Source organism: Rhinichthys klamathensis, unplaced genomic scaffold, assembly GCF_029890125.1.
Source record: "Rhinichthys klamathensis goyatoka isolate OS25496 unplaced genomic scaffold, OSU_Roscu_1.1 h1tg000976l_1, whole genome shotgun sequence".
Classification (NCBI taxonomy): Eukaryota; Metazoa; Chordata; class Actinopteri; order Cypriniformes; family Leuciscidae; genus Rhinichthys; species Rhinichthys klamathensis.
Window position 1 is genome coordinate 258,319 of NW_026607288.1, and position 12,977 is coordinate 271,295.

General features: G+C 41.7%; 1 protein-coding gene across 1 annotated transcript in view; it reads left to right on the forward strand.

Moving 5' to 3' along the window:
- pdzrn4 (PDZ domain containing ring finger 4) overlaps positions 1-12,977 on the forward strand; it is a 29,691-nt gene that overhangs the window by 11,008 nt on the left and 5,706 nt on the right. Inside the window, exons 2-3 of the mRNA XM_056244441.1 lie at positions 6,815-7,062; positions 8,050-8,152. Coding sequence (XP_056100416.1) covers positions 6,815-7,062; positions 8,050-8,152 — 351 coding nt within the window. The remainder of the gene's footprint in view (positions 1-6,814; positions 7,063-8,049; positions 8,153-12,977) is intronic.

A 12,977-nucleotide genomic window follows, 5' to 3' on the forward strand; every position in this document is an offset into this window, starting at 1 on the left:
AAGATTCACACATAATCATGTGGATGGAGGGACTCTGATTAGTATGTTTTTGTTAAGAGATGGCACGGAAGTGTGCAACAACAATTGTTGTGCTTTTATAGGCGAAAAGTACAGCGACTGAAGCCTTTCTGTCCTATTGATGTGCTAGGCCACACTCAGGTTATTTAGTATTTTAACTTAAGAATTCAGAAATTAACTTTATGCATTGTTGAATACTTGCTGTGGTAAAGGCTCTGACCTCCTCTTGAACTCACATACATCAGATTAGAAAGCAGTTACTGTATCCCTCCCTTGATTTAATTTAGAAATATTCCCTGGAACATAGTGTGTGTGTGTGTGTTTATCTATTCAAATGGCTATTGTTTGTGGTGTTCCTGCCTGTAATGATGGCAGATGTAAGGTTAATCTGTGTCTAATGTGTGTAGGAGGAAGTAACAGACAATAAGCCTCTGGCACTGGACGCACCACATCTATTAGACTCAGTCTGAGAGGGAGACACATGAAGTTCACTGTGGAAGACAAGGCACTATTTAGACGGTTTGTCTCTATACTAGAACACTAGTACTACAGTTTTCACTCAGAGGACATTATCCAACTTGTTCCCTGTGTTAGGAGCTGATAAAAAAGTTTTAAATTAAGTTTTAATAAGTTTTAATTTTAAAAGTCTTCATCTTCTGTCTATTCCTTTCTTTTTATTTTTTCAAAGTAGTTCAATAATAATAATAATTTCTCAGTTCCCCATCCTTTTAAAGATTTTTATTTATTTATTTATGTTCTTAAATGGTTTATAATCTACCATGTGAAGCACTTTGTGCTGCTTTTTATGTATGAAAAATGTATATTTTATTTATCATTTTTATTTTTATTTTATTATTGGTAGTTGTATTAGTATTAATTCTAAAGCCACAGTAACACTAGACTTTGTGCACACAAAATTTCTACGGACACTGCAACAGTCACATTCTGCAGAGTATTTTTTAAAAACACAATCCAATCAATGTTGATTCAACATAAAAAATGTAAACATATGTAATCTACTCCACTTTACTGCAACACTGCAATCCTGCAGATTTAAAGTTTGCGTTCTTTTAATTCAGCTAAAAGGTCACACTGTGGCGTAATAATCTTCTGTTGGTCACGCATCTTCACATGATACAAATGTGCAGGTCAGAGTTCACCAAACTTGAACTTTGAAACGCAGCTAAATGCAAAACTTATTCGCTCGAACTGTTTCCTGTCTCCAGCATTCGAATGCGTATGAATAGAAGTTAATGGAATGAAAAGTAGTGTGATCATCCTTGAAGGCAACCACAGAATGCATTGCATTGTGATGAAAATCAAGATTGTTGATGAAGCTAGAGGAAGGTCAAAAATACTGAATTTCAATACAATTTCAATACTGAAATGAACTAAAAATTGTTTTTCAGTAATTACAAACTTATTATTTTATCCAGCAACAAGCTGACATGAAACTCTATTGAAAGCAAATGTTCGTTCATTTGTTTGACATATCGAGTTGCCTAGAGCGTTCCAAATCTGTCACTTATGAGGTCCCATGCCTTTTTTGAATGATGCCTATGCAGTGAAGTAGCTCGTAGGCTTTGGAACAGAGCTGGTATCTCTCAAGAGCAGAGTCCTTCATTAAAGTCATTAGTAAGGCATGGTGGGACACTCCTGCCAGTGAAATCAGATAAAATAATGAAGCATACCCACTGAAACCACAAATCACCCTCAGATCTGCCTCTCTTGCTCTCTCTCAGCCTGACTGCAGTACCCATAACTCTCCTTGGCTCGCTTGACTGATTTCTCAAACATGTTAAGGCCAAGACACCAGGTTCATTGCCTTTCAGGAACAATCAAAATTTTCAGCATTAGGTCAAGTGAGAGTCAGCGTGTACAAAAAAAAAAGGCAAGTTTAGCCCTGAACCTTAGGTCACTCTTACTTTTATTGTTGTATTGCATAGCCTTGTGTTATTTTCGTGGTGGTTATGATTAATGTTCGCTTGTTCCACAGCATTTTCGCCCTGACATTTATTGGTGAACCTTGAAGTGAACTCGACTGCACAGCAAAACCAATAGCTAAATTCAGGCCTTGGTCCAGTTTTTTTTTTTTTTTTTTTTTTTTTTTTTATAAGGATCAGTGATTTTGAAGGCTGGTATTTAAAGCTAAAGTGTGTATTTTTTCAGTGTTAAAATTCTTTCTCCTATCAAAACATTTGCTGGAACCACATACCTTCGTCCTATACTCATACTATTTCTGCCATAGAAAGATGGTAAAAAGAGTAGCATGATAGTATGTGGTTCTGAATTCAGCAATTGCTTAAATCTTTTTGAACATTTGAACCAATGGCATGAGTTTTGGGGCAGGACTATCTGTTTTTCTGACCAATGGCAGGTCGGGGGAGTGTTTGGGAAACCAATTTCTAGTGCCAAAGAAACCATAATTAAATATATAAGTGACCATGGAAGAGCAACAAGCCCGGACATGTTGCGGCACTTTGAAAGGGCTTGAAATTGTGCAGGCAACATGTGGACAAAGAGACACAACCCTGTCAAAAATCTGTTCTCAATCTGAGAACATTTCATTTATTCACACTCCTGTTGACAAGTAATGGAAAAACAATTCCCCACATCTAGATTCAGTACACATGATGTAGTGCATGACAGCATGCAGTATGATCGTGCTTATGGAGAGTGCTTGCATCAGGTTATTGTATTGATGTACTGGGGCTAAACAAGCATTTTGTTGACACAGTTTGTCATAACACATGTCATCCATGGCTGGGTCCTGCTGAAGGGCTCATTAGTTACACATACACACAGCTCTCTGTGATATATGTGCCTGTTATTTCAAATGCATTATTTATTTTTGTACCTGAAAATAGAGAAGAATGAGATGCATTTATTTAGCTTGGAGGATCAACCCAAGGTTGGTACTAATGGAGAATTTAATTATGTTGCGAAAGGTAGACATTTCCCTGCAGGGTGAACTCTGTCAGCGTTGTTTTGTGTAGTCAAACTCCCACTGCCTGATTCCCACAGAACAAGTCAGTGGCATATTGCTGCCGAAAACCTCTTTGAGGAGTAATTCTTTGTCCCTAAAGAGGAATTTTAATTTAGCACAAAAGCACATGCATAAGCAATGGCAGCAGAGATGGTTGAATCTCTATGGTGATGCTGTGTAATCACAGATACTGATGTGGGAATACTGTGCATATGTGATGCATGTTGAAAAATGACAAAGTGGGGGAGGGGCTGTGCTTGCAGGTGCTCACGGCGTTCTAGAAGTTGCATCTTATTTATATAGTATAATTAGGTTTATAATTAACGGTTAAGTTTGTAGTGGTGTTAGGTTGTAATAGCATCACCAAAGGAATTGCAAAAATAGTTGTTTTCAAACAGGTTTCCCTAAAAGCTTCATGCAGTTTTTTTTAATCAACACTTGAATGTGGGTAAGTTTCATTAAAAAAGAAACAGAAGATGCGTAATAGCGCCCCTATATGACTGTGAAAACATGGATTGCCGGAATATTTCGCTAAGCGTTGTCATAAATGACAAAAAATAAAAAAATAAAAATTCCATTAATGGCAGGGAAAGAGTTAAGGTTTGTCAAATTAATAATTTTCACACCAAGTTCATAATGGTGAATAATGTGGGTATATGGCGTAGCCGTAGAGTCTGATTTTAATAAATTACCCCGAGTTATTATCATGACTGATATGCTCAATTTGCTTGTTTGTTTACAATCTATTTAGTATGCTTGGATTATACTTGTAATGAGACAAAACTCCATTTTTGCTGCCACACATCAACAGTAATTTGCACCAAATTTCACTTATACAGAAAGTCTTTGCACTTTTTTTCTCTCTTTCTCTCTACTGATCTCTCACTCAGTCATGCATTTCATCAGTGTACTAATTGCCTCTCATTAATTTCTTGCCACATTGATTAATCAGTGCAGAGACGACATGGAAAATAGCATATGCAAATAGTTAATAGTCTCTTTTTGAATATCTGAATAGTTAACGACATGGAGAGTTAGTTATCAGTCTCTGAGTAAATCTAAGGAAGAAAATGAATTAGAATAATAACAGACTGTGACAGAGTCTATGTGGTTTCTTTTCCACAGTTAAAGCGAGATGATGGTTGTCGACGGGCGTTTTATAGACTCCTGCAGCTGTGTAGAGAAAGAGAAAGTCTGAGCTCTAAAGCAATATGCTAAATTCGGATATTTGATAGAAATGATAAGTTCTAATAATGAGAAAGTCTTCCTTTTTCAATTAGACTTCCCTGTGGCATTGTCATTGAGCACCTGCAGTGAATAGATGGGTGACAGGGTGTTTCGCCACGTGCTCAATACGAAGATAAGATGCTTTTGGGGTTGTGAATGGGAGCGTGAGTCAGATATTGTGTTTTTGCTCACACATAATACCCTGAAGAATCTTTTCTGATTGCTTGACACTTCCCAGGTGGGATTTCACTATGTTATGATCTCATACTTTTATTCCTTTTGGATTCACGGTGTTAAGAAACTCATAGTGTGACTCCCTTACAAATGCGCCATATAAAAGACTGTAGTCTAGCGTTGTTTCATTGGGCTTTTATTGTTATTTAGATCCTTTGTTACCACAGTCAGTTTTCCAAACAAGCGTTGGCACATTTTGGGTTGACGTAATGCTGTTTGTGTGTGCATGTGCCTGTAGCTGTTGCATTTTCCACTGTTTGGTTGTATGGCCAAGAGGTTCTCATCCAATTCTTATCTCACATGCCACATGTGTTAAACACACACACACATGCAGTCTTATCACTTCTTTGTGCTTATCTCCCCTGTGCAAAATCATTCAGTTGGGAGAAAATAAACAAGCCTCTAGATATGTGTCACCTGACGAGAACTGACCCAAATATGACAGCTCTGACAATAAACACACAAATTTTACCCTCCGCCACTGATGTTAGCTGTGATTCTGTCCTCCACTTCAGCATTCAGATGTACTACATGGTCCTCTTGAGGCAGAGCTGGTATTATAAGTCTGAAATCAATATGACGGGTCTGAGGTGACTGCGGTACGTTCCAGCTCCAGACCTTGTTATCAAACCCAGTTGGCACCTGACCTTTTCAGAGTCATGTATTGAGGAGGAATGTGGAGGTGGGTTGGTGAAGCTTTGTTGGTGTGCGACGGCCACGTTTCATTGACGTTAATGACCTTTAAAGTCATATCGCTGTGGATCAACGTTCACCGACATGAACTTCAGAGTTTCTTCACCTGCTAATCTTTTAGACAAGATATAGAAATCAATTGGCTGTTTCTACTCTGGTGGCTATTCAGGGACTATGCCTGATTTCATACCACTTTCTTTGGAAGTAAAAACTGTTATGTGAATAAAAGAAGTAGCCAGCCTTGAAAACCAACCATGGCATGCTTATTTTCGGTAAAATTTATGCTTAAAGTCCAGTGATTTTAGTGACTTTGTTATGTATCTTAAGAGTTATATCTCAGTGGAATTGGTACTGGTTTCTCATTATTTTGTTGGTGTGATGTTTTGGTTTCCTTTATTTCTTCACCAGACCTTTTGGTTGTGCCTAAATACATTTAACTTTAACCAAACACAAGTTTCATTCTCAGAGTTGAGGATCACATCTGTTGAGTTTGCACTGTTGGACTGTTCCCTAGTTGCCGCCGGATTAATTGGCCCATCTGGTGAGAATCGTGAGATCCAACTTGCTCTTCAGTCTTCCCGTAAGGAACAGTGCAGGATGCAAGTGTGACTTGATGAATGTCTGAGAGCAAAGGTTCCTGTCATGTTGTGTCGAATGTTGAGGTTGCTCAACAGCAGTTGTACCTGACAGCCTGAGGTGCCAAATGCTATGCGCTCCCCTAAAACAAAAGAAGAGATGAAAAAGGTCTAAAGGCCACCCTTTGTTGTTGGCACACTCAAGCAATGAGAAATGAGGACAAGGAATCCTAAGGAAGCCCTGCATAATTAGACTAGTTTCTTGTTCTGCCTCACAGGAAGCACATAGCTTAAGGAAAACTGCTCAGTCTAAAATAAATCATATCCACTTGCACTCTCACTGTGGACAATGTGACCTATTTTTTTATTAGCTAATGGACCCAAAATAAGTTGACCTGTACGTTCAAATCTTATTGCATTGCATTGCAAAATACTAAGGCTATTCGGGGACCAAATAAAGGTTTGATATCCCTGTCTGTTCACTAAGTTTAAATCAATTTTATGTATCTTTTATCTGGTTTATCTCTTCTCTTTCTGGTCTCGTTCTGACACACTTTGACTAATTTCTAACTTGTCATTGATTTTTGTTGGGTTTGTGGACCAGTAAAGTAAGTTCACACGTGGAAGACTAATCACAAAAATATTTTTCAGCAGCAGCATGTAGGGTATTGATGTGTCATTTATATCGCAGACCTACAGCATAAAGGTAAAGGGGTTTGTGTGTTCCCTTGGGTATGATTCTGTCTTAAATAAATGGTTGAAAGGCTGAGTATTTTAAGCTTATAACAAGCTCATTTAATTGGTCTGGCAGTGAACCTGCTGATGCGGGTGAGTGAATTCTGATGGGGCGGCTTTGACAGGTGTCAGGTGCCACATGTCAGATGTCACTATGATTACGCAGACTGTTTGGTCACTTATGAAATCCATATATCAGAGCTACATACACAAGCTCATTTAAGAATCTGGAACTCTCTTGAAAAAAGCATTAATTTATGAATAAAAAAACAATATAATGATTTTTAAAAATGGTTTGGAATAGTGAATAAATCTATAGCGATTTGTGGTTTTCTCTTCTCTTTAGGTGAATGGACGTGAATTTTCCAAGTCTGGACATGAGGGAACGGTGGAGGCCATGCGAAAGGAACCAATTGTGGTGCAGGTGCTGAGGCGGGGACCCTCCGGCCGGAACCAGAACAGCCTACAGGAAGTGTGTGTGGTGGACGTGTGTACTCAGACGGACATCACCTTTGAGCACATCATGGCTCTGGCAAAGATGAGACCCACTACCCCACCTGTGCCAGACATCTGCCCATTCCTGCTGTCGGACAGGTACAGTATGCTGCCAACACTGTTAATTACATTTAGATTCAGACCTAATCCTCTTCCTGTAAAGTTAATTGTACTATTTATATGTCATTACTGCAAGAAATTATATTATGAATTTACATATATATATATATATATATATATATATATATATATATATATATATATATATATATATATATATATGATTTATTTATTTATTTCAGTTATTTTGTATAAAAAAAATTCACTCTACCTCAAGGAGTGATGCTTTCCTAGCCAGATGACTATGCATACTAACATCAGCACAAGGATATTATAAAATATTTCTTCATCACCAGGCAACAGCCATAACCCCCTTCCCCCCTACCCCCCAACACGAAATATCCCCCACTGCTGTCATAAAAGTCGCGCCAGGGCCTATGTGTAATTATTGTAGTGGCTTCCCTTATCCATTTCCTGTAATGAGTAGTATACAGGGTGATTAAAACCTAATGGAGTGCTAAAATATCAAACATGCTGGCACAGAGGTTTCTCTTGGTGTTTAATGCCCTTTTACAGCTTTTCAACTGCTTGAGTTTGTCCAATAAGACTTGTGTCTGGGGATGATAGGCCACATCTGATTATTTGGCTCCTTATGCATGTGCTTTGCTTTGGGTTTATTTATGCTGCTAATCTGTTTGTCTGGCTACAACTCAGCAAAATCAAAGATTTAGCTCATTTGTGTGTGTGTGTGTGTGTGTGTGTGTGTGTGTGTGTGTGTGTGTGTGTGTGTGCTTTGCACAGATTGCTTAGGATCTTGGAATGGCATTTGCAATTGTACCCCAGCATGATGTGTTAACAGATTAATGAGTATTGTTTGTAATTACATGCTTCCCCAGACTACAAACAAATTCTGTTATCTTCTTAGAAGTGTAACGTGTCGGTCTGTAGTTCTACAAATAAAATTGCAGAAATAAACCTTAGCCTATAGTGCATAAAGTTAATTTCTCTTGTTCTCTCTTTCTCTAGTTGTCATTCCATTCAGACTATGGAGCATGAATATTATGATTGTCCAGAATATGTGGCCAGCACCCAGGCAGAGGTGGACAGGGCAGTTGAATTCGAGTGTGAGGTAAGTGAAAGAAAAATGCTTTTTTTTTTTTTAAGTGATACACACTTTGGGCCCTATCTTGCACTCGGCGCAAATGACTTTGTGCACTGACGCATGTATCATTCCTATTTTGCACCCGCGCAAAGCGGACTTTTCCCTCCACAGACACACGTCGGTTAACTAAGAAATACACTTGCGCTCCCCGGGGCGGTTCAGCGCAAAGAGGAGGCGTGTTCCGGCGCAAACTTTCCCTCATGCTATTTTGCTGTTCTATAAAACAATTGCGCCACTGACCAGAAAAAAACTAGTCTAAAGTCAGTGGGGCGTTGCGGGTTGTTCATTATGCTATTTTAAGGGCGCATGCTTGGCCATAATCAATGTAGCGTGTGCACAACGCGCATACACTTTGATTCTCTCATCTAAGCAGCAGTTTTCATTTTTGCAAATCATACATTATTACGATAGATAGATAGATAGATATATAGATAGATAGATAGATAGATAGATAGTGTCACGAACACACACAGGACGAGGGAAAATCCAAGTGCAGTAATTTATTAAGAGGGCAATCCAATATCGTTGTAATCCATGCAGAGGTCAAATATCCAGAGAAGCAATCCAAAAACAAGAACGGGTATAAACAGACAAGAAGTGTGGGGACACCAAACAACGACTCCGTGACACATAAAGACACAGACAGGGAATATATACACAAGATCTAACAAGGACTAACAAGAAACAGCTGGTTACAATGAACGGGGAACAGGTGAGTGCAATAACAGTGATGGGTACAGACTAGGATTGTGGGGAATGTAGTTCAAGAAGGGATGACACCGTGGGGAAGAGGACCTCTAGAGGATACCCGGGGAAACACACCCAGACACTGTGACATAACCCCCCCTCTACGGAGCGGCTACCAGACGCTCCACGACATTGTACAAGATAACACAAAACTTCAGGAGGGAGGTGGAACGGTGGAGGATCAGGGGGAGGGATGGTGGGCCAGGTCCATGAAGGGAAACAGGAACAGGGGGTGAGGGTTTAACCGGGAACCAGGGTGAAACAGAAAGTCCATCGGGCGGCCAGGGCGAAACAGAGTCCATCGGGCGGCCAGGGCGAAACAGACAGCCCATCGGGCGGCCAGGGCGAAACAGACAGCCCATCGGGCGGCCAGGGCGGTGAAGGCCCCTCGGGCGGCCAGGGCGGTGAAGGCCCCTCGGGTGGCCAGGGCGGTGAAGGCCCCTCGGGCGGCCAGGGCGGAGACGGGCCATCGGGCGGCCAGGGCGGTGAAGGCCCCTCGGGCGGCCAGGGCGGTGAAGGCCCCTCGGGCGGCCAGGGCGGTGAAGGCCCCTCGGGCGGCCAGGGCGGAGAAGGCCCCTCGGGCGGCCAGGGCGGTGAAGGCCCCTCGGGCGGCCAGGGTGGTGGAACAGGAGCAGACACCGGCTCAGGAACTGCAGCAGGCACCGGCTCAGGAACTGCAGCAGGTACCGGCTCAGGAACTGCACCAGGCACCGGCTCAGGAACTGCACCAGGCACCGGCTCAGGAACTGCAGCAGGCACCGGCTCAGGAACTGCAGCAGGCACCGGCTCAGGAACTGCAGCAGGCACCGGCTCCGGCTCAGGAGCAGCAGGCACCGGCTCCGGCTCAGGAGCAGCAGCAGGCTCCGGCTCAGGAGCAGCAGCAGGCACCGGCTCAGGAACTGCAGCAGGCACCGGCTCAGGAACTGCAGCAGGCACCGGCTCAGGAGCAGCAGCAGACACTGGCTCAGGAGCAGCAGCAGACACCAGCTCAGGAGCAGCAGACACTGGTTCCGGCTCGAGAACAGCGGACACTGGCTCTGGCTCAGGAACAGCAGACACTGGCTCCGGCTCGGGAACAGCAGACACTGGCATGTCCAGTATCCGAGCCAGACGCTCCAAATAATCCATCATAGCCCTCGTGGCCACGCTAATAGGCATCTCCTGATCTGTCTCAGACCGGGTAGATGTGTCGTGATCCGTCTCTGGCTGTGCAGACGGGACGTGAACAGTCTCTGGCTGGGCAGACGGGACGTGAACAGTCTCTGGCTGGGCAGACGGGACGTGAACAGTCTCTGGCTGGGCAGACGGGACGTGAACAGTCTCTGGCTGGGCAGACGGGACGTGAACAGTCTCTGGCTGGGCAGACGGGACGTGAACAGTCTCTGGCTGGGCAGACGGGACGTGAACAGTCTCTGGCTGGGCAGAGTCTCTGGCTGGGCAGACGGGACGGGAACAGTCTCTGACTGGGCAGACGCAGGTCTCCTCCTCCTCCGTCCTTTCTGACGGATGTGTGCCGACTCTGAACTGGACGAAACCATCGATGAAGTCCCAGCGCTCGATGAGACCCGTGGTGAAGCTTCAACTGTCCTGATTTCCTCATGCCTTTGTGCACATCTAGAAAAATACTCTAGTAAAGAGATCCCATTCTCTCTCTCTGCAGGAGAAAGTTCGCTACGTGGAATCCACATAGTGACTGGGGACGAGATTTACAAAAAAAAATAAAAAATGAAAATTACCGCTGGATTTAAGTGACGGAGTCGTTCTGTCACGAACACACACAGGACGAGGGAAAATCCAAGTGCAGTAATTTATTAAGAGGGCAATCCAATATCGTTGTAATCCATGCAGAGGTCAAATATCCAGAGAAGCAATCCAAAAACAAGAACGGGTATAAACAGACAAGAAGTGTGGGGACACCAAACAACGACTCCGTGACACATAAAGACACAGACAGGGAATATATACACAAGATCTAACAAGGACTAACAAGAAACAGCTGGTTACAATGAACGGGGAACAGGTGAGTGCAATAACAGTGATGGGTACAGACTAGGATTGTGGGGAATGTAGTTCAAGAAGGGATGACACCGTGGGGAAGAGGACCTCTAGAGGATACCCGGGGAAACACACCCAGACACTGTGACAGATAGATAGATAGATAGACAAATTATTATAAAAGCATACATGTAGCTTACACATTTACCCAAATTATCATACGCCTGTTTAACAGAAGTTAATTTGGGTGGGTTTCTCCATCCCCATACAATGTCACTTCTCTGTGTTTTACGGGCCTGACGAGAACGTTGCTCTCCTCGGCTGTGAACCGCTCCTGACGCGCGCCTGGCAAATCCGCCGTTATAATAGGAATCCGCTTTAGAACAAGCGCGCCTGCTCTTAAAGGGAATGTGAGATGACGCTCTGATTGGTTTATTTCACGTTACGCCCAAACCACACCTATGAATAATGAAGCTACTTCAGACCAGCCCCTTTTAGATTTGCGCCAGGCGCAAGAGGCATTTATCCCGCCGGGAAAATAGCAACAGCGCCGGGATCCGCCCACAAAGTTACTTGAGCTTTGCGCTTTGACACTTGCGTTTCAGATCGTTAAAATAGGGCCCCTGGTGTTAACAATCATCTCGGGTGACCCGATGACAAATGGTCAGCCAAGACATTTACACCTGACTTTACAAATGCAACGAACCCTGATGGCATGATTAAATACATCACTATTATACATTAATGCATGTTGATACAATGCACACAAAAAATAGTTTTACATTTTGACAAATATTAATATTCAATATTGCATGCTTTACCTAATTTACATTCATTTTATCCAAAAATTAGGTACTATTATTTTATCAGTAACACTTTACAATAAAGTCTCATTTGTTAACATCTGTTAAGCCAGTATAAGCTAACAATGAGCAAGATATTCTTAGAGCATTTGTTAATCTTTTTTAGTTAATAAAACAAATCATGTTCTTGTTAGTTTACTGACAGATACAACTTTTGATTTAAAAATGTATTAGTAAATGTTGAGATTAACATTAATTAAGATTAATAAATGCTGTATCTATGTATTGTTCAAGTTAGTTCATGTTAACTCATGTAGTTAATGATCTAATGTTAACAAATTAAGCTATATTGTACTGTTACCTTTTTATTAATAAAAGAATCTGAATTAAAATAGTTATATGATCAAATGATGTATTTGATTCATGTAATTGTGAAACTTTAAAAATAAGAGTTTCAAAAAGGCAGATTCCTTCACTGTTAATGAGTTAAAGTAGCATGTTACAGCTGGAGAGCTTTCAAACGATGCCATTTTTTCCTTTGGCTAATAAACAGGGGCATTAGACTCCACTGAGGTGTAATTAGTTTTATTTTAGTGACATTAATGTTCTTTCCTACTGGGTCTCTTGCTCATTTTGGAAAACAAATGCATGTGTGTTAATGAATCATTAATAGTATTATGATTGTTTGAAGGTACAAAAACAGCTTGTCACCAGATGTTTCCGTGAGATTTTGGGATGTATGCATGATGAAATTTTTTTTCTGTAGGCGATTGGAAAATCAAAATTGCACAGTGCAGAGGTTGCTATGTGAAGTATGCATAAGCAGTGATAAATGTCTGGATGAACCCCTTCCATGCAAGATAACTTCTGTCAATCCCAAGCAAATTTTTCATATCAGGCCAAGAGGAAACTAACCTTAGCTTTCTGAATACGGAACATATCCTAGATTAATATGATCTGTAAAATTATCACTATGATTTTCCAGTTCCATCACTTGCCGCAGTAGGTTAAGGTAGATTGTGTGGATTATTTTGCTCGGCATGTCGGTTGATCCTCTTTGATGAGCATTGTCTGAACAATAGACTTGCAGAAAATATGAAGTATCGCTGAGCTTATGGAGCAGATCAATATGAAGCCGTATTAAAGCTTCTGGTGATGAATTGCATCCATTGTGCGGACTGACAGATTCAGCTGAAATATGAGAAAGAGTTAGCCTTTTTATATCACACCACAGACGTTGCTGTGAG